The following is a 21,640-nucleotide window of genomic DNA, read 5'->3' as shown; positions in this document are numbered from 1 at the left end:
CTTCTAGCCATGACCGAGTTCCCAAGTTGTTTTAACGCGTGTGACGTAAGTACGTACGCACCTACGTCTGTACGTCTTGAATCGTCCTGTAAACCTCCGTGTATGGAGCTTTTTCTTATTAAGGAATCATAAGTCCTATTGGGGAAGCTCTCTATTATCTCTATATTTGTTTCATGGGCACTTAAACATGCTTAAATCTCAACACACATGTTCTCTGCAAGCTACCATTCACAGAGAATATTTGCCCCCCAAAAAAGTGTGTTGAGTGATACCGGAAGATGATCCAGAATATCATTCTCCTAAATGTTATTTGGTAAAGCGCAAATAAGGACACTTCTTGTAGCTTTGCTGTGTTGCTTTATTGCAGAACTAACACTAGAGGGAGCATTATCACAACAAATCACAGTCCATCCTTTGGCTCAGCATTTCACAATCTTCATTCTGTAACACATTTGACTGGTCAATGCATTTGGGCCATGATGAAAGGTCAAACTGTGTGTAGTGAAGTGAATACAATATTATTGTACTACAAATACAACATATGACCATTCTCTTTACATATTTTTCCCCAAGTCGACAATTACACAAACAACTATTTGTATATATATATATATATATATATATATATTTTTTAACGCTGCATCGTTGTGAAGGGCTGTATAGAAATCATTACACGGTAAAGTCTACACCCCGTTGTATTTGACGCATGTGACACATACAATTTGATTTCAACACATATTATACCACACACTCTAAATGCAGACTAACTTGTTGCGTGTGACATTTACACTGCATACTGGTAGACTACATTTTGGGAAATTTGGGAACTGAAAGTACATATATTTAGCTTTTCAAATTGTGAAATGATTCTGTATTCAAATACCAATGGACACGCCCCTGATCATACATTGTTTTATGTAGAATTTACATGTAAATGTTTACACATGTCAAAATTATGTTTACCTGTCCCCCCCCCCAAAAAAATTTATTTTACATGTTTAACTACAGCGTAGACTAATTGTATATTGCAACTGACTTGCCTAGTTAAATAAAGGTTAAATAAATAAATAAATGATTGAGGATGTTGAGTCACACGTTGGGTTTTTGACATAATGGAACATTCTCTGGGCCAATAAGGGACTGTCTGGAGTGCGGTGACGTACACACACGTCCTCTCGCGAGACTTGGCGTCAAGTCTTGGTTCTTATAAACCCGGTCGTCTCTCCTTGTCCTTACGTTCGTCCTCAGTGCAGGATAACGAAACGGCTTTTTATTTTATTTTTTATTTAAAAAACAGGAGCTATATCAACTATTTACACTAAAAACAACACTGAGATCTTTCCAATATAATCTAGCTCTTTTTTTTAACAGTTATTCTTTTTAAATTTAGTTGTGAGAGGTTGATCGGAAACATATCGAGGTAAGCAAACGAAATGAGTCTCCTTTTGGTTCTTAGTTCCTCGGTCAGACAGCTACTGTAGCCCGGCGTGCTAGTGGGTCTAACCGGGGAATATTCTAGCCGCTTGGCTAAATGAACATTTACCTAGTGTTGTTCATTCGGTAACGATGACATTGAAATGTAAGTAGTTATTAAACCCGTCGGTATAGCTATGAAACTTAGTATCCATATGGAGTGGATACATTTTATTGATTTTAAACATATTTTGACTGGGGGTGGGGGTTGTTGAATTATTAACGCACGATTGACGGTATATGCGGTTTGCGTGATTTTTGTCTCCTCAGATTACACAGGAATGTAGCTAGTTTGTAAAATACTGGTATCAGGGCTGCCAACATTTGAAGAAAGCTTGGAGAGATAAGCTATATAAAGTTCATTGCCCTCTGTCACAATCCCTAGACTGGGGACTGGGGTCCTACGGCTGTAGACGATTTGACTGTTTTTAAGGCAAATTTCCTGTAATTCTATGTATTTTGACATGGCCTATGTCCCGGATGTACAATTAAGTGTATTCAAGATAGCTTTGAAACATTAAATGAACACTCAAAATTTGACGACTTTGTTATTTTGAGATTCTTGGAGTATAAAATGTAAAGTATGCACATATTTTATAATAAAAAAAATGTCATTGGTTTGACACTTTTTTTTATATTCAGACACTAATGAAATGAGAGAGGGAGACAGAGATTGATCCCTGTTCTCAGGTGGAAAGTTGTATGCAACACATGCTGCAGTACATGCTGTGTCCAGTACAAAATATATATATTACTACTGTAAGTTGCTCTGGATAAGAGCGTCTGCTAAATGACTAAAATGGAAATGTTACCACTACACCAAGTCTCTGCACAGGAAATGCTAATAATGAAATTTACATTAACCTGTGTAACCAAATCATAGACTACAGTCTGCTTATCCATAAACTGCTTTCCAGACAAGGACACAAACGTGTTATATTTTGGTTGAACTATTTCTTTAAACTGGGGATGGAAGAACATCCTGCTTGTTCTCCAGGAGTGTTGGCCACCCCAGTGGTATGTTTCCCAGGTGATGGGTGTTTTGAAACATTTTCTTGTTATAACAATTCATTTGTCAAGATCAGTCAACCTTCAAGGAAAAATATAATGAATATCAATATCCAGGTGGTTTAGGTCTATGGGCTGGAGATGGATCAATATCCAGGTGGTTTAGGTCTACGGGCTGGAGATGGATCAATATCCAGGTGGTTTAGGTCTACCGGCTGGAGATGGATCAATATCCAGGTGGTTTAGGTCTACCGGCTGGAGATGGATCAATATCCAGGCGGTTTAGGTCTACCGGCTGGAGATGGATCAATATCCAGGCGGTTTAGGTCTACCGGCTGGAGATGGATCAATATCCAGGTGGTTTAGGTCTACTGGCTGGAGAGCCTTGACATCGTCTTACTATATATACATAGACAATATGTGTTATCCCCATACCCTCTCTGCCTAGCATGTACACAATACTAAAATGTCATTGTATATTTTCATTCCTGGAGCATTTCAAATTCCAATGCTTATTTGTATGACTTATATTATTAAAATAAGAAAATGCATATCCTCATATCATTAATTTTCAAAGACACAAGTCGGCATTTCAGATATGTGATTACTCTGGCAGAATTGGGACTAAGTGAAATACTAAAATAAATGTGTGGAATAGAAGTATTGTTCTTGCTGACAAGCACAGTAATTACCAAATGTTTTAGCCCATTGTTAATAAGAACGAGAATTGTTCCAGTGATCAGACTAAAGTAAATGGGTAATAAAATCTCCTGAAGAAAATATGATGTAACTCTGGCCCTACACTCTACCCAAACTATATGTATTGTCTCCCCCCCCTTCTAGAATCTAACATACACTTCTGGGTTCACAATCTGTTTGACAAAATTATTTTTCATTTCCAAATCAGGTCACCTTACCAAACTTCCCTGCTAAAACATACTGTAGAGCTGTCACCTTTTCGTTGTCACAGCCTAAATCCCAGTCGCCAAACGAGAGGACTAACAAAGTGTGGATTAAATCAAATTTAGTACATGCTGTCAAAAGACTGCATTCTTCAATGGGGAGGGGAGTAACAGCAACTTCATTTTGTTGACAACATTGTACATAAAACTAGCTCTAGCCTGCTGCTCTTTTGACGGTTTTTAATAAACTCCTTGGAGACTGATCTCTCTCTCTCTCTCTCTCTCTCTCTCTCTCTGTCTCTCTCTCAACTCTTTTCTTGAGGGGTGATTTTTCTTTTTAAAACGCGCATCCAATCCACTTGATCCTTTACATAACTAGACCAATCATATGCTTCAATGTGCTGTGGTATGACAGGTCGATGGATAGAGTAGCACAGTTGAAACGTTAACGCGTTGCCTATACACGGGACTTTTTAAAAGCAGTACTTTCCAATGCGTCAGATACAAGAGGTGTGCTGTGAGAAGGAGGGTGAAATGCATGTCTCACGGCCAATGAGTTGGCAGCTCTGTTGTCATTTATTTTCAACGTCAAATAGATTTGTCATGCTTTAAAAATATATATGTATATATGTGTGTGTATATGTGTATGTATGTATGTATGTATGTATATATGTATATATGTATGTGTGTATATATATGTGTGTATGACTGGAAGAATAAGATCCTAGACGCTTGCTTTTTGGGCTTTCCCGATTTTTATTTTTTTATATATTTTTATTATTTTTTATTATTTTTATTTTGTTTTTATTTATTTATTTTTTTAAATTATTTTAATAAATAAAATAAAAATCTCTGACGAAGGCCGTGAGGCTTATTAAAGATCAGTGATACCATCAAGACCAATGTGCGGTTTCCTTTTCCATTCATCTTATTCAGCGATAAAATTGCTCAGATGTGCGAGTGCCTTTTTTGAATTAAAAAAAAATAATAATAATAATAAAAATCTTCTAACCATGACATGACACTGGAAAGTCTTTCCATGAAAAATGTGTCTTATTCCTGGAAGGAGGAAAGCTGTCTAGGAAACCTTAGCCTCCATTCAGTCGCCAGGCACATAACAGGAGAAAACCTCTTCAGTTTCAAAACGTTTTGTTGTTGTTGTTGCCTTTTTTCAATACGTTTTCTCCCTTTTTGTTCCTACTGAACGCTACCCTACCGCTTTCAGGAGTGGAATAGTATGACCTAATATACTTAGCTGGTGATGGACTTCAGTCTGTCAGCTTTGATGTATTTTTAACTGTTTCCCACTGCCTGCTGGTAGAATAATGTTATGTACTGATCAATCATTGTGAATTTCTCATTGTTGTGAGAAGCATTGTATTTATCATGTAAAGAGCAGCATGTTATTGTGTATGTGTTTCATTAGTTTACTATGTCACTGGCATATCCCTATCCCACAGACTGTAATGTTTGGGCTTAGCTAGGCCCTATGACCTACGCGCTTCAGATAAGAAATGTGAATGCATAGGCGTCCATAACACTTTATAATGTTCAACTTCTCACTCGGAGTAAAGTATCGTATAGCTTTAATTGATTACAACTTGGGGAAATTGTTTAAAGGACAAGACTTGTATCAATGACAAACACATGATAGAGAAAAAAACCCATTTTTGAAGGTGCCTTTATCGCCCATAAAATGTCTGGTTCACAACAGATCCTGATCTGATCTCTTTTTCCCTCAGACTTGGACAATCGTTTAGAAAGATGGACACTATAATTCGACGCTGCCCGTTCCTGTCCCGTGTTCCCCAGGCCTTCTTCCAGCAGGCCCGGAAATCGCTGGTGGTCTATGCCCAGAAATGTCCTGTGATGATGGATCTGGCTTCCAAGCCTCTGGCCCGCTCTCTCTGTTCCTCCTCGGCTAGCTTCCAGAAGGCTGATGACACCGTGACTTCAGCCCAGACGTCAGTCGAGAAGGGTAGGTGATCTTGTGACACCCGTGAAATCAGCCTAGACGTCAGCCGAGAAGGGTAGGTGATCTTGTGACACCCGTGACTTCAGCCGAGAAGGGATCTGGTCATAAACTGTAACATCATAATGTGTTGTTAGGTTAATATATGAATTATGGCCCCAAGGTTTCTTCAGTTGGAACAATCTCTAGCGCTATGTTTTTCCAACCTGCTCACATCATTAGGACAAACCACTCGTAGTATTGTGTACGTTTTTTTTTAAAGATCTGTATCTGTGTGTTGCTCTTAGTCTCCTAACTCTAGTATCTTCTGTGCATTAGTAGCTGATGGAGGCACCACCACCAAGCTGCCTCAAAGTCACCCCCATCCCATGCCCCCCTCTGGCCAGGCCTCGGTGGCCTCCAAGTGCCCCTTCCTGGCGGCTGAGATGGGCCAGAACAGCAGTGTGGTCCGCCAGGCTAGCATCCAGCTGCAGGAGGATGTGCAGGAGGTGCGCACCGTCCAGAAAGGTACACAGTGGGTTAAACTACCTGGAGCTTTGTTGCAGGGGTCGGTACTTCAGGGGGTCCGCGGACAGATTTAATTTATTTATTTTTATTAACATTACTGACAGATTTTAAAATGCATTTTGGACAAGGGATCTGTGGAATTGGTTTAGAGGGTGTCGTACAATGTCAAACTATTCATCCACAGTACTCTGTTCTTAACCCTGGGATATTAGTATCCACTGCAGTACTCTACCAATTTTTATTTTATTTTAACTCAATACTGAATTTTTTATTTTTTTTGTATATATTTTTTTTTACTTAAATGCACTGTAATTTAAGCTTTAAAACTGAAAAGTTTTCTCTCTGCCTCATGGCAAAATGTGTAGAATTGCAGGAATTTGGCTTGAAAACTGCTAAATTCTTCTCTCCAATTCCAAGAAGCGGGCTTTTAAAATCTTGCTTCCCAGGGCCCGAGACTTGGTTCGTCCAGCCATGCACTGCCAAAGTCATAGTAAAACCCCTTGTATGCATTTTTTATTTCTTTTTTATCTCACTCGAGTTGTGTTCTGATTAAGTGGTGTCCCTGATTAAAATTGATATCACAAAAGGGGTCCCTGGCCCCAAACATTTGGAGAACCCCCTGCTTTATTGATACAGATGGAGTATAGGTTTTGGCGCTCCTGAGTGGCGCAGCGGTCTAAGGCACTGCATCTCAGTGCTGGAGGCGTCACTACAGACCCTGGTGAACGTCTGTCAGGAGCTCTACTGGGGCAGTCCCGTTAGTTCTCTTATCTACTGCAGACAAGTTTCATTCATGTGACGACCAATACTGGTTCATAACATGTGACAGACCAACACCTCACGCGTCATCTTCTCTCTCAGCTGACACCATGAAACCGAGAGATCCCCTTTCTCTAAACAAGGTTCTGGGCGTACTGAGAGATCATTCAATCTGCCACTTGCATGAACACAAAAATGAGTTATTAACAAAGCACAAACAAACATTTTCCAATCACAGGATGTATTTTCTCATTTCATTCTTCCCCATTGGAGGACCAGCTGCCTATTAGAACATGGCTGGGTTCAGTACTTAACCTAATAGAACGTTGAGTGGAACAGAAACGGTGCTATACGGAACGACCAGTTGAAACGGGGAGGAGTTGGTTGTGGGTTCAAATTGCACCGTTGCCCTTTTTTGAATTTTTTTTTTTTTTATAAATACGTCACTTATTGCTTCAAGCCACACCCACCGAAACGGACCAAAAGTATCTGTCGGTTCAAGAACATTTTTTGGGGAAAAAGTGTCTTTTTTTTTATTAGTACAAACCGTTCCGCAAACGTCCAAGCGAACTTAATGCACCCCATGATTCCATGTCATTACTGTTCAACCCATAGCAATTTAGATATTACACTAATATTATATTACAGTAATATTATATTACACTAATATTATATACAAATCTACTGTCCTGCCATAACTGTTCAGCCTTATACCTCTCTGTCTTCCCCAGATGTGACCCCAGCCCAGGCTCTGGCCAGTAGTTCTTCCTCAAAGTCTGGAGGTCTTACCCGAACCGATCTGATGAAGAAGCTGCTGAATCAACGTCCAACCAGGGTGTCCCATTTACTGCAGGAGAACATGCCCAGCTGTGAGTCACATGACCAGACTATTCAAACTGAACTTTATTGTCCTTGCCGTAGAGACTTATTTAAATGAATGAGTTCTATTTAAATAAAATACATTTTGTCATTGTGCAGCCATGAACATATAAGTTACAATAGAGTATACAGTCTGTTGATAAAACATTAGGAACACCTAATATTTGAGTGGCACATAGGGCTGTTGCCTATTGTAACTGAGTCACGGTTTTCTCCTCTTATGCTCTCTGGACATGTTAGTAGTACCCAACTCACTAATGATCATCAGGTCCTAATGGCCTGGTACTCAGGGCTCTATTGTCCCTCCATCAGGTCCTAATGGCCTGGTACTCAGGGCTCTATTGTCCCTCCATCAGGTCCTAATGGCCTGGTACTCAGGGCTCTATTGTCCCTCCATCAGGTTCTAATGGCCTGGTACTCAGGGCTCTATTGTCCCGCCATCAGGTCCTAATGGCCTGGTACTCAGGGCTCTATTGTCCCTCCATCAGGTCCTAATGGCCTGGTACTCAGGGCTCTATTGTCCCTCCATCAGGTCCTAATGGCCTGGTACTCGGGGCTCTATTGTCCCTCCATCAGGTTCTAATGGCCTGGTACTCGGGGCTCTATTGTCCCTCCATCAGGTGCCTCCATTTTCTATTGTAGGGCATACGGATGACTGCTTATTTCCCCCCTCCACATTTTGATAATGGGACATTCCAAATCTGAACACACTTTCCATATTAGTAAAGATGAGAATTAATTGATCTGTGAAAATATGTTCCCCAGTAAGAAAACCAAAACGTTGTTGCTCAAATAGAAGTGGGGGGGAACTAACAGTCACTGACAACAAACAAAATGAATCAGGTGGGGTTTTAGGAGGGGTTCTGAAAGACACTAATGGGGGTGTCCACTGAAAGGTGACTAGTAACAACAACTGGGACCTAAGAGACTCCCATCATGAGACCCACTGAGAGGCAAACAAAAGAGAAACCCACACCAAACTTAGACAGGAAGCAAACCAAACTTAGACAGGAAGCAAACCAAAAAATGGAGCAAAATGAAAACAGGGAAGATCAGATAAAGGAATGTTTGTCTACAAATGAAAATAGGGAGAGACAACTAAAAGAGAAAACTCTCCACATCTCGTTAGTCAGTAACACATACTGACTAATGAGGTGACCAACCAGCACAGGAGTAACACATACTGACTAACGAGGTGACCAACCAGCACAGGAGTAACACATACTGACTAACGAGGTGACCAACCAGCACAGGAGTAACACATACTGACTAACGAGGTGACCAACCAGCACAGGAGTAACACATACTGACTAACGAGGTGACCAACCAGCACAGGAGTAACACATACTGAATAACGAGGTGACCAACCAGCACAGGAGTAACACATACTGACTAACGAGGTGACCAACCAGCACAGGAGTAACACATACTGACTAACGAGGTGACCAACCAGCACAGGAGTAACACATACTGACTAACGAGGTGACCAACCAGCACAGGAGTAACACATACTGACTAACGAGGTGACCAACCAGCACAGGAGTAACACATACTGACTAACGAGGTGACCAACCAGCACAGGAGTAACACATACTGACTAACGAGGTGACCAACCAGCACAGGAGTAACACATACTGACTAACGAGGTGACCAACCAGCACAGGAGTAACACATACCTACTAACGAGATGACTAACGAGGTGACCAACCAGCACAGGAGTAACACATACTGACTAACGAGGTGACCAACCAGCACAGGAGTAACACATACCGACTAACGAGGTGACACCAATCGCGCCAACATCCAACAATACCCCATAATGACGTCACAATACCCCATAATGACAAAGCGAAAACCGTTTTTCTAGATCATTGTTTTTTGTTGCAAATGTATTAAATAAATGTAGACCCTTTTCGAGGACACTCAATCGAGCTCAGGTGCATCCTGTTTCCATTGATCATCCTTGAGATGTTTCTACAACTTGATTGGAGTCCACCTGTGGTAAATTCAATTGATTTGACATGATTTGGAAAAGCACACACCTGTCTATATAAGGTCCCACAGTTGACAGTGCATGTCAGAGCAAAAACCAAACCATATTGTCTCAAGGCTTAAAAATCCTTCTTTAATCATGTCTCCTTCCCCTCACCTACACTGATTTAAAGTGGATTAAACAAGTGACATCAATAAGGGATCATAGCTTTAACCTGTATTCACCTGTTCAGTCTGTCATGGAAAGAGCAGTAGTCATACACACACACACACACACACACACCAAGTAGCTCCTAGCTCTGTTCTCAATAAAACCCAGGGTGCATTCAAACGTCTCCTATTACTTCCCAGTTCAGGTTACACACACACACACACACACACACACACACACACAGCTATGAAACATAGAATAAAACCGAAAGAAAGCACCCGTTCAAAGTGTTCTGAAAGAGGATCGAGTTAAGCATGTTCTCTCTTGTCCTTTATTAAAACTGGTCACACTCAATGTGATCTTTACCTTCTCGCCCCTAATCACGTTTACTTCCTTGTTTTGTCTCTCCTGCAGTCTCTAACTTCCGCTACGATGAGTTCTTTGAGAGGAAGATTGAGGAGAAGAAGAGCGATCACACGTACCGTGTCTTTAAGACGGTAAACCGGCGGGCCACGGACTTCCCCATGGGTGACGACTACACCGACTCCCTCAGCGACAGGAGAGATGTGTCTGTGTGGTGCTCCAATGACTACCTGGGCATGAGCAGACACCCACGGGTCGTCCACTCCATCACGTAAGTAGCCGGACAACTGGTGATGGGTTGGTAGTGGGGATGGATGGATAAATGAAGACACGGTCTGGGGGGGGTGCTCATTAGGGCTATATAAAAGGGGCTGTTTGATTTACCATTGAAACTGAGAATTAACATTTTTCCCACAGATAGTAGTAACTCTCAGTTTTTTTTAACTCTTTCAAAACATTTGTTCTTGTTACCTACTGAACACACCCATGGATAGATCAATGGGGCTATATTTCTCCCCGAGGAGACGGGACAAAACGAACTGTTAGTTTTTCACTAAGGACCAATTTACCTCTTCATTGGCCTTTCTATAGATGCCCACACAGAGATGTTAATGACTCAGGGAAGGTGTATACATGGTAATTAGCCAGTTTACTATTGTTTCCTGTTTGGTGTTCTTGACAGGGAGACGTTCCCGAGGATGTTGTTTACCGTTGTTGACTGTTGTTTCCAGGGAGACGTTACGTAAGCACGGCAGTGGGGCTGGAGGAACCAGGAACATCTCTGGGACCAGTAAATTCCACGTGGAATTGGAACAGGAACTAGCAGATCTCCACAGGAAGGACGCTGCGCTACTCTTCACTTCCTGCTTCGTAGCCAATGACTCCACTCTGTTCACCCTGGCCAAGATGATACCAGGTAAGCATATATCACCTTATCTGTACTGAACTAACACAATGTATTTACAGGGCCAGCGAAGTAATAATCACCTGAACTAACAGACATTGTAGCCTCCCTCCAGGACCAGGTAATCCCCTCACCTCACCTGAACTAACAGACATTGTAGCCTCCCTCCAGGACCAGGTAATCCCCTCACCTGACCTGAACTAACAGACATTGTAGCCTGTCTCCAGGACCAGGTAATCCCCTCACCTGACCTGAACTAACAGACATTGTAGCCTCCCTCTAGGACCAGGTAATCCCCTCACCTGACCTGAACTAACAGACATTGTAGCCTGTCTCCAGGACCAGGTAATCCCCTCACCTCACCTGAACTAACAGACATTGTAGCCTGTCTCCAGGACCAGGTAATCCCCTCACCTGACCTGAACTAACAGACATTGTAGCCTCCCTCTAGGACCAGGTAATCCCCTCACCTGACCTGAACTAACAGACATTGTAGCCTGTCTCCAGGACCAGGTAATCCCCTCACCTCACCTGAACTAACAGACATTGTAGCCTGTCTCCAGGACCAGGTAATCCCCTCACCTCACCTGAACTAACAGACATTGTAGCCTGTCTCCAGGACCAGGTAATCCCCTCACCTGAACTAACAGACATTGTAGCCTGTCTCCAGGACCAGGTAATCCCCTCACCTGAGACATTGTAGTGCCAAAATAAATAGCATCCTGTGCTCTACAGTCCCTCTAGGGCCAGGTACCGGTTGAGCCGTCCCTCTGGGCCAGGTACCGGTTGAGCCGTCCCTCTAGGGCCAGGTACCGGTTGAGCCGTCCCTCTAGGGCCAGGTACCGGTTGAGCCGTCCCTCTAGGGCCAGGTACCGGTTGAGCCGTCCCTCTAGGGCCAGGTACCGGTTGAGCCGTCCCTCTAGGGCCAGGTACCGGTTGAGCCGTCCCTCTAGGGCCAGGTAGTTGTAGATTCAAGCTGTTGTACTTCCTTCTCCATGTTGGGTCTCTGTGGATCATGACCATAGAGCTGAAATGTCTGTCAAAAAAGCCACCTAGGTAAAATAGGGTTAGTAATTATATCATACATTATATCATACAGCATATTCACCTGGGTTATCATGATCCTAAACAGGTTTTTATTATTATCAAGATGATCTCCTGAATAAACAAAGGATGAACAATAAATTCATCTGTGCCAGGGTTTTAGTTGAATGCACTAACTGTAAATCGCTTTGGATTAGTGCGTCTGCTAAATGACGAAGGTGAAATGGTACTAAACAGGTGTTTTGTTCTCCTCTCTCCCTAGGCTGTGAAATGGTACTAAACAGGTGTTTTGTTCTCCTCTCTCCCTAGGCTGTGAAATGGTACTAAACAGGTGTTTTGTTCTCCTCTCTCCCTAGGCTGTGAAATATATTCTGATGCAGGGAATCACGCCTCAATGATCCAGGGCATCAGGAACAGCGGAGCCAAGAAATTTGTATTCCGTCACAATGACCCCGATCACTTGAGAGAGCTGCTGCTGAAGTCAGACCCGACCGCTCCAAAGATCGTAGCCTTCGAGACGGTCCACTCCATGGATGGTGAGTGGAGTAGAGCTGTGTCCCAAATGGCACCCTATTGCCTATGTGAAGAGCCTTAACGTGGACCTGTGATGTGTAACTAACATATCCGGTTGACGTCAGTGCTGTGATTTTATATGACCGTTGTTATAGGTCTGATTTGCCTGAATAGTTTTAATCTGAAATTTGAGAGGTGACTCAGTGAAGCCTGAATGGAAGTTTAACCCTGTTATTAAAATGTCCTGTACTGGTTATATGATATTAACTGTTGAAGAAATGTGTAAATTATGACCCGGGACAACGTCAGTATCGCCGTACTCATTAGTATCGTGGCAAGGAAACAAAACACCAAGCTGATTTTAACTTCTTTAGGAAAACAGTCGTAATGTTGGAAACAAACCTCGTTATATTGTTATCCAGAGTCACATGTATTTATTTTCCAAGTTATGGCACACAATATTTTATATACAGCCGTTTTTAAAGGACCAAACGGTTTGGTCGGCTTTGTGTTGACGTTTTTGACATGGGAAAAATATTGCGATACTGGTATCATTCCTCCTGCTAAATTACTTTTATGATATTAACCCTTTTGTTGTTTTTAAAGGTATGGTGTGTCCCACTATAACCCTGCTATAAAATGCCTCGTTAAAATACTTTTTTAAATTGTATTTCTTCCTCTTAAAGGTGCGGTGTGTCCTCTGGAGGAGTTGTGCGACGTGGCCCATGAGTTTGGAGCCATCACGTTTGTAGACGAGGTCCATGCGGTGGGGCTGTACGGCGCCAGGGGAGGAGGTATCGGGGAGCGAGACGGCATCATGCACAAGATGGACATCATCTCTGGAACACTGGGTCAGTATTTAAAACTAAACACTGTTCAAAATGTCACCAATGACTACTAGTTAACAGCATTTACCTCCCCCCCCCCCCAAAACAGCACAATGTTTTAAAGCTTTTCTAAAACCTCTAAAAGTTTTCCTGACATCTGTAGTCGAGTTTCTTCAGTCTTTTGTTGTCTGAATCCCTGAAGCGAACAAGATTTCTGGAGTTTCAGATTGTCACGTAATGGGACACTGGAGAAACAGGAACTAGAATTTATTTTCCTGTTGCTAGGAGACCACAGCCCTGGGCAAGCTGAGAGACCAATCAGCACACACACACACACACACACACACACTACAGCAAGCCAATCATCTGTTGAGTTGCTTTGTCTTGATAGAATAGAACCATGTCAAGATGACCAGAATAAAACCACACACTGCTTCACAACAACAAGACCTGTTGAATACCAAGAGGTCTAGAAGTAGAAAGAAAGTCTCCTATTTCAATCTCCAACAACCAGTGATGCTTTGTTTGTTGTGAACCAGAAATATTTATTTTATTTTATTTATTTCACCTTTATTTAACCAGGTAGGCAAGTTGAGAACAAGTTCTCATTTACAACTGCGACCTGGCCAAGATAAAGCAAAGCAGTTTGACACATACAACAACACAGAGTTACACATGGAGTAAAACAAACATACAGTCAATAATACAGTAGAAAAATAAGTCTATATACAATGTGAGCAAATGAGGTGAGATAAGGGAGGTAAAGGCAATAAATAGGCCATGGTGGCAAAGTAAATACAATATAGCAAGTAAAACACTGGAATGGTAGATTTGTAGTGGAAGAAAGTGCAAGTAGAAATATAAATAATGTGGTGCAAAGGAGCAAAATAAAACATGGAGAAAGTTGCCTCGGTCAACCTGTTTTTTAAATTTTTAATTGTATTTTTATAACGAACGTTTTAACGTTGTTCTTCCAGGAAAAGCGTTTGGCTGTGTTGGAGGCTACATCGCCAGTACCGATGCCCTGGTGGACACAGTGCGTAGCTACGCTGCAGGCTTCATATTCACCACGTCTCTACCTCCCATGCTGCTGGCTGGCGCCCGCGAGTCCATCCAGACCCTTAAAGGGGAGGAGGGCCGCTCCCTCCGGAGGAAACACCAGCGTAACGTGAAGCTGCTGAGACAGATGCTCATGGACTCCGGACTGCCCGTCGTCCACTGTCCCTCTCACATCATCCCTGTCAGGGTGAGAATCATTTTTATTTCTTATCATTGTTACTGTTCATTAGTTTCCAACTCATTTTTTATTTTTTACATTTTACATTTTAGTCATTTAGCAGACGCTCTTATCCAGAGCGACTTACAGTAGTGAATACATACATTTCATTTTCATTTCATAAATTTTTTTGGGGTTCCTGGGTAACATATTTGCTGCTACTTCACTCAATCCTGTATTTTTTGGGGTTTTTTTTAAGTCTCCCTTCCTAACTGTTTTATGTTTCCCTGAGACCAACCAGAAATGTTTCCATGGCCAGATATTCCCAGGTGTTCATAAAACAATCACACATGTGGTCTCTTTTTTTTATTTAGTTTTTTTTGGAATCACTAAATTTTGCGTGAACCAAAAATGCATTCATGTAGGCTACACTTTCCTGCAAAATTAACCCATTGTTCCGCATTTTGGGTCATTTTTAAATGTGGTCACGTGAGCGGCTGGAATCAGCACATATAACATGATTATCATAGGGCCCTGAGTTATCCCTAACCAGATACAACTCCTGGGTCATGTCTGTCAACTTAGTGTAACTTGTTGACAAATGTTTTTTTTTTAAATTTGTTTTTAATTGTTAGTATGAATTGGCATAATATTGATTGGCCTCCAACATTATTGATTTGACATGGTTAATATTGACTAATTGACTTCCTCACCGTTTTATTAGATTGACGTTCTCGTGATGATTCTTCCATTGATTTGGTTTTTATGGGTTTATGTTGCCTGCAGGTGTCCGACGCGGAGAAGAACACGGAGGTTTGTGACGTCATGATGACTCGTTACAACATCTACGTCCAGGCCATCAACTATCCCACGGTCGCCCGGGGGGAGGAGCTTCTACGCATCGCCCCCACGCCGCACCACACCCCTCAGATGATGACGCACTTTGTCGGTAAGAGAGCGGGTGTTTGGTCAAGCAAGTAAACAGGAAATGACTGCGGTGAAGGTTTTATCTTGTGTTTGTTTGTGTGTGTGTTTTAAACATGGGTTGTGTTCGGTACTATACCCACAAAAACGTCAGAAAACCTTATTAAACTAAAGGTAATGGCTGTACCCAAACCCTTGTTTGTTTTTTGTTTTTCACCCCCCCCCCCCCAAAGTGTTTCTGTTTTGCAACGGTTTTGCTCTATTGAACACGACCCAGAATGACTTCTAGAGACAGGCATTATGTCGCTCACACAAATGAATGTCCAGATTTAGATCCTCTAATACTGAGAGGGTCTTCAAACTTTTTCTAGCATGAGAGCTCGTTTTTATTTATTTATTCTAGCTTTCAAATAGGCACATTCTTCTCCTATACCCTGCAACTCTTTACCTGGGTCCTTGATGTACAAGAGATGTGTTTTTGCTCAATATAGTGGGTAATAAACAACTCTTAAGGGGGCCCGTAAAGAATACCATTCTATTGTTTTGAGGAGAGTGCACAGTTATGAACTTGAAAAATGTATTAATAAACCAATTAGGCACATTTTGGCAGACTTGATACAACATTTTGAACAGACATGCAATGGTTCTTTGGATCAGTCTAAAACTTTATCTTTTACCAGATCTAATGTGTTCTCCAACATTAATTTCAAATTTCCACAAACTTCAAAGTGTTTCCTTTCAAATGATACCAAGACTATGCATATCCTTGCTTCAGGTCCTGAGCTACAGACAGTTAGATTAGGGTCTGTCATTTTAGGAGGAAATTTGAGGGGGGGGAAAGGGTGCGGTCCTTAAGAGGTTTAAGCCAATCGTGGCTAACCAGGGGTGGGATAATGTCAATGTGGCTTTGATTGGATAATAGCTGCTAGCTTTTATGTTTGACAGTATGCGATGGAACATGTTAAATATATATATATAATTTTAAAAAATGCATGTACTTATTTGACAAATTACTCATAGATGGGCTGCAAGCTACTAATAGCTTGTGATCTGTCTGTTGGAGATCCCCTTTTTGAATTTTTTTAACAATATTTCCCCTCTACAGAGAAGCTGGTTCAGACGTGGAAGGAATCCGGTCTACCTCTGAAGCCCCATTCTTCAGGAGAGTGTAACTTCTGCCAGCAGCCGCTGCACTTTGAGCTGATGACTGAGCGAGAACAGTCTTACTTCAGAGGCCTGAGCCACCCCATATCAGCTCACGCATGATGACACTACAGAATACACTCAACCCATTCCTCTGTCTCCGTCCCAAATCACCCCACCTTTCCCTCAGCCCTACATTTTGAGCTTTCACTTGCACCTCCGCCATATGCACGACTGTCCCAAAGCTGAGGGATTAAAAATTATCGAGGGTTTAAGGAGCTAATTAGACACTCTGATAGCCACTTCGACCAAGCCTGTGTTTTGGAGTTTGCGCAATTTCATACAAAAGAATGGAATTAGCGTGCCTAATTATCTGCAATGTGCATTTGTTTGTCTAATTTTGAAAAGCTTGATACATGTAACAAATGGAATACCTCCCAAATTAAATATTTAACTGTTATCTTGTAAAACGACACGGGGAATTTATTTTCATTTTGAATTTCATGTTTGTTTTATTTGAATGTGTAACATGAATTGAGTCATTCAAGTCAGAAGTGTGTGCTGAAGTTGATGGGTTTATTGATCCCTCCTCGTCAACGCTCTGGAAGTCACCCTGTGAGTTTGGTCAGCAACACTTGACGACGGCAGGCCCTCTGAGCGAGTTGGTAGGGGCGAGGCCAGGGAGTGGTTTCACGTTCACCCACTATCACTGTCATAAAGCTGTGTCACAAATGGTACCGTATGTCTCGTTCAAAACCACTGGGAACTCGGGAAATATTTGACTTCCGACATCAGTTCGTTCAAGACACCTGGGAACTCGAAGAAGGGAAGAAAATAAAAAAACGGCTCCGACTGGGGGGGGGATAGTTTTGAACGGTCATCCAACTCAGAATTCCAAATCAGAAACTCTGGCATCTTTCTAGAGCTCCAACTTCCTGACCTGAAGATCATTGACGTCGTGGTTTGACCTTGTTTTGTTTTTCACGAGTTCCCAGTTGTCTTGAAAAAAACGTTATTCCCTTTTTATAGTCCACTACTGTAGACCGGGGGACCACTACTGTAGACCGGGGGACCACTACTGTAGACCGGGGGACCACTACTGTAGACCAGGGGACCACTACTGTTGACCGGGGGACCGTCATGCTCTGGTTAAAAGTAGTGTACTGAATAGATTGTCTATATCCCTCAAACTCAACTCTGGACCAAGAAACCAGTTCCACTGCATTTCTTTTTCTCCATTGTTCCCTTCTACTCAGGGACTGGTTTAGACCTGGGACACCAGGTGGGTGATTCCCCTCTAGTCAGGGACTGATTTAGACCTGGGGACACCAGGTGGGTGATTCCCCTCTAGTCAGGGACTGATTTAGACCTGGGGACACCAGGTGGGTGATTCCTCTCTAATCAGGGGCTGATTTAGACCTGGGACACCAGGTGGGTGATTCCCCTCTAATCAGGGACTGATTTAGACCTGGGACACCAGGTGGGTGATTCCCCTCTAATCAGGGACTGATTTAGACCTGGGGACACCAGGTGGGTGATTCCCCTCTAATCAGGGACTGATTTAGACCTGGGGACACCAGGTGGGTGATTCCCCTCTAATCAGGGACTGATTTAGACCTGGGGACACCAGGTGGGTGATTCCCCTCTCTAATCAGGGACTGATTTAGACCTGGGGACACCAGGTGGGTGATTCCCCCTCTAATCAGGGACTGATTTAGACCTGGGGACACCAGGTGGGTGATTCCCCTCTAATCAGGGACTGATTTATACCTGGGACACCAGGTGGGTTATTCCCCTCTCTAATCAGGGACTGATTTAGACCTGGGGACACCAGGTGGGTTATTCCCCTCTCTAATCAGGGACTGATTTAGACCTGGGACACCAGGTGGGTGATTCCCCTCTAATCAGGGCCTGATTTAGGACTGAGCCACCTGGCTCCTACAGATCAACATTAACACTTCTGATGTAATAAACCAGTCTCTATCATCCCTCAGATACTATAGTCTTACTTCTGATCTATCATGTCTCCAAGTTTAACCCAGAATCCAACACTTGCTTTAATCTGTATCCAGGAAACCGGCCCATAGTGTGAAGTTTATAGTGCATCCGAAGATGGGTCCCAGAAGGTTTCTACAGTACACATTAGAAATGATCGCCCCAGAAGGTTTCTACAGTACACATTAGAAATGATCGCCCGGAAGGTTTCTACAGTACACATTAGAAATCACACCTGTCTTGTGACAGTTCCTGATTCCACTGTGAATGATCAGCAGGAAGTTTAGAAAATTCCTTTGAACTTGAGTCAGAAACGATTAATTACACTGTAACAACACTTCTCTTTTTGTAAGTATTTGGTCACGTGTCACAGTAGAGCAAAATTTAAATTAAAACTAATCTCTCTATTTTAATCCATTTTCCACATCGCAACTCTGATCAATGGAAGCATTTATTTTCCTAGTTAAATCAAGACACTGTTGAGTAGCTGGCAAGCACACACGAGATTTGTTTATGAGGATTAGTGACTATAAAGCCTTTTGTTTAGCCTGGCTCTGGCACAAATCAGTCCAATGCTGATATCGCGTGTGACTAACGTACGAACGCAGACATATCCACATATCGGGGGACAACTAAAATCAGATCTTCCCAAGTCAGTGGAGATCGAAGCCGTCCCTGAGCCAGGGTCTGGTAAACCACATAGGTTAAAGGTCACTGAAAAGATGTTGCCACAAGCAACGCCGAAGATTACGGTGTTCTGAACTCTGCGTGTTCGAGCGGAACGCTTTTGTCAAATCGGTGACTTTTCAAAGTTTGTTGCATTATGGGAATAAAAAAAATGGTCAGACTTGCGCCTACGTGTAAACTGGACGTAAATCACGTGATCGTGAAGTCGGGAAGTTTTGACTGCCGTCCACTGGAAGTTTCTCCAGTTGCTCTTCACTTACTTCCTCGTCTGCACTGTGGGAGGATCTATTGTCAACCAATCATTAGGGTGATTTTTGTTTTGACCCACGCGAACGTGACCAAATGTGATATTTGAGTCTCTCTCTCTCAATTCACTTTAAAGGGCTTTATTGGCATGGGTAACATATGTTAACATTGCCAAAGCAAGTGAAATAGATAATAAACAAAAGTGAAATAAAAAATGAATAGTAAACATTACACTCAAAAAAGCTCAAATGACATATTTTCTCTCTTTCTTTCTCTCTCTCTTTCTCTCTATTGATTTAAAAAATAGATATATATTTTTATTTCACCTTTATTTAACCAGGTAGGACAGTTGAGAACAAGTTCTCATTTACAACTGCGACCTGGACAAGATAAAGCAAAGCAGTGCGACACAAACAACAACACAGAGTTACACATGGAATAAACAAGCGTACAGACAATAACACAATAGAAAAAGTCTATATACACTGTGTGCAAATGGCGTAAGGAGGTAAGGCAATAAATAGGCCAATAGTAGCGAAGTAATTACAATTTAGCAAATTAACACTAGAGTGGTAGATGTGCAGATGTTGATGTGCAAGTAGCGATACTGGGGTGCAAAAGAGAAAAAAAGTAAATAAAAACATGGGGATGAGGTAGGTAGTTGGATGGGCTATTTACAGATGGGCTGTGTACAGCTGCAGTGATCGGTAAGCTGCTCAGATAGCTGATGCTTGAAGTTAGTGAGGGAGGTATGTCTCCAACTTCAGCGATTTTTGCAATTCGTTCCAGTCATTGGCAGCAGAGAACTGGAACGAAAGGCGGCCAAAGGAGGTGTTGGCTTTGGGGATGACCTGCTGGAGCGCGTGCTACGGGTGGGTGTTGTTATGGTGACCAGTGAGCTGAGATAAGGCGGAACTTTAAAGAGTTATAGATGACCTGGAGCCAGTGGGTCTGGTGACGAATATGTAGCGAGGGGCAGCCGACGAGAGCATGCATGTCGCAGTGGTGGGTAGTATATGGGGCTTTGGTGACAAAACGGATGGCACTGTGATAGTCTGCATCCAATTTGCTGAGTAGAGTGTTGGAGGCTATTTTGTAAATGACATCGCCGAAGTCGAGGATCGGTAGGATAGTTTTACGAGTGTATGTTTGGCAGCATGAGTGAAGGAGGCTATGTTGCAAAATAGGAAGCAAATTCTAGATTTCATTTTGGATTGGAGATGTTTAATATGAGTCTGGAAGGAGAGTTTACAGTTTAGCCAGACACCTAGGTATTTGTAGTTGTCCACATATTCTAAGTCAGAACCGTCCAGAGTAGTGATGCTAGTCGGGTGGGCGGGTGCGGGCAGCGATCGGTTGAAAAGCATGCATTTAGTTTGACTAGCGTTTAAGAGCAGTTGGAGGCCACGGAAGGAGAGTTGTATGGCATTAAATCTCGTTTGGAGGTTTGTTAACACAGTGTCCAAAGAAGGGCCAGAAATATACAGAATGGTGTTGTCTGCGTAGAGGTGGATCAGAGAATCACCAGCAGCAAGAGCGACATCATTGATGTATACAGAGAAATAAGTCGGCCTGAGAATTGAACCCTGTGGTACCCCCATAGAGACTGCCAGAGGTACGGACAACAGGCCCTCCGAATTTGACACACTGAACTCTATCAGAGAAGTAGTTGGTGAATCAGGTGAGGCAGTCATTTGAGAAACCAAGGCTGTTGAGTCTGCCGATAAGAATGCGGTGATTGACAGAGTCAAAAGCCTTGGCCAGGTCGATGAAGACGGCTGCACAGTACTGTCTTTTATCGATGGCGGTTATGATATCGTTTAGTATCTTGACCGTGGCTGAGGTGCACCCGTGACCAGCTCGGAAACCGGTTTGCACAGCGGAGAAGGTACAGTGGGATTCGAAATGGTCGGTGATCTGTTTGTTAACTTGGCTTTCGAAGACTTTAGAAAGGCAGGGCAGGATGGATATAGGTCTAGAACAGTTTGGGTCTAGAGTGTCAACCCCTTTGAAGAGGGGGATGACCCAGCTTTCCAATCTTTAGGGATCTCGGACGATACAAAAGAGAGGTTGAACAGACTAGTAATACGGGTTGCAACAATGGTGGCGGATAATTTTAGAAAGAGAGGGTGCAG

At 42.6% G+C, this 21,640-nt stretch overlaps 1 protein-coding gene across 2 annotated transcripts; it reads left to right on the top strand.

Moving 5' to 3' along the window:
* Window positions 1-1,196: 1,196 nt before the first annotated feature.
* LOC106583798 (5-aminolevulinate synthase, nonspecific, mitochondrial) lies at window positions 1,197-17,050 on the top strand. 2 transcript variants are annotated; one of them, XM_014168375.2, is made up of 11 exons: window positions 1,197-1,420; window positions 5,126-5,361; window positions 5,677-5,862; window positions 7,353-7,490; window positions 10,058-10,277; window positions 10,738-10,922; window positions 12,311-12,490; window positions 13,154-13,318; window positions 14,272-14,540; window positions 15,297-15,459; window positions 16,540-17,050. In XM_014168375.2, the coding sequence occupies exons 2-11, from the start codon at window positions 5,148-5,150 to the stop codon at window positions 16,698-16,700; spliced, it is 1,881 nt and encodes a 626-aa protein (XP_014023850.1). In that variant the 5' UTR covers window positions 1,197-1,420; window positions 5,126-5,147; the 3' UTR covers window positions 16,701-17,050. The 2 variants fall into 2 exon arrangements, with proteins under 2 accessions (XP_014023850.1, XP_014023849.1); XM_014168374.2 differs by having other exon boundaries at window positions 5,674-5,862.
* Window positions 17,051-21,640: the final 4,590 nt, after the last annotated feature.

This window comes from Salmo salar, chromosome ssa22 (genome assembly GCF_905237065.1).
Source record: "Salmo salar chromosome ssa22, Ssal_v3.1, whole genome shotgun sequence".
NCBI lineage: Eukaryota > Metazoa > Chordata > Actinopteri > Salmoniformes > Salmonidae > Salmo > Salmo salar.
The sequence above is the reverse complement of the archived record's forward strand: the minus strand, read 5'-3'. Positions and strand labels throughout refer to the sequence as shown.

What these genes read in the sequence shown, in the direction of transcription:
- LOC106583798 (XM_014168374.2), top strand. Translation starts at nt 5,148, where the DNA reads ATGGACACTATAATTCGACGCTGCCCGTTCCTGTCCCGTGTTCCCCAG. An exon ending in CCTGGCCAAGATGATACCAG is followed by an intron (nt 10,923 to 12,310) that starts GTAAGCATATAT and finishes CTCTCTCCCTAG; the next exon opens with GCTGTGAAATATATTCTGAT. An exon ending in CATCATCTCTGGAACACTGG is followed by an intron (nt 13,319 to 14,271) that starts GTCAGTATTTAA and finishes TTGTTCTTCCAG; the next exon opens with GAAAAGCGTTTGGCTGTGTT.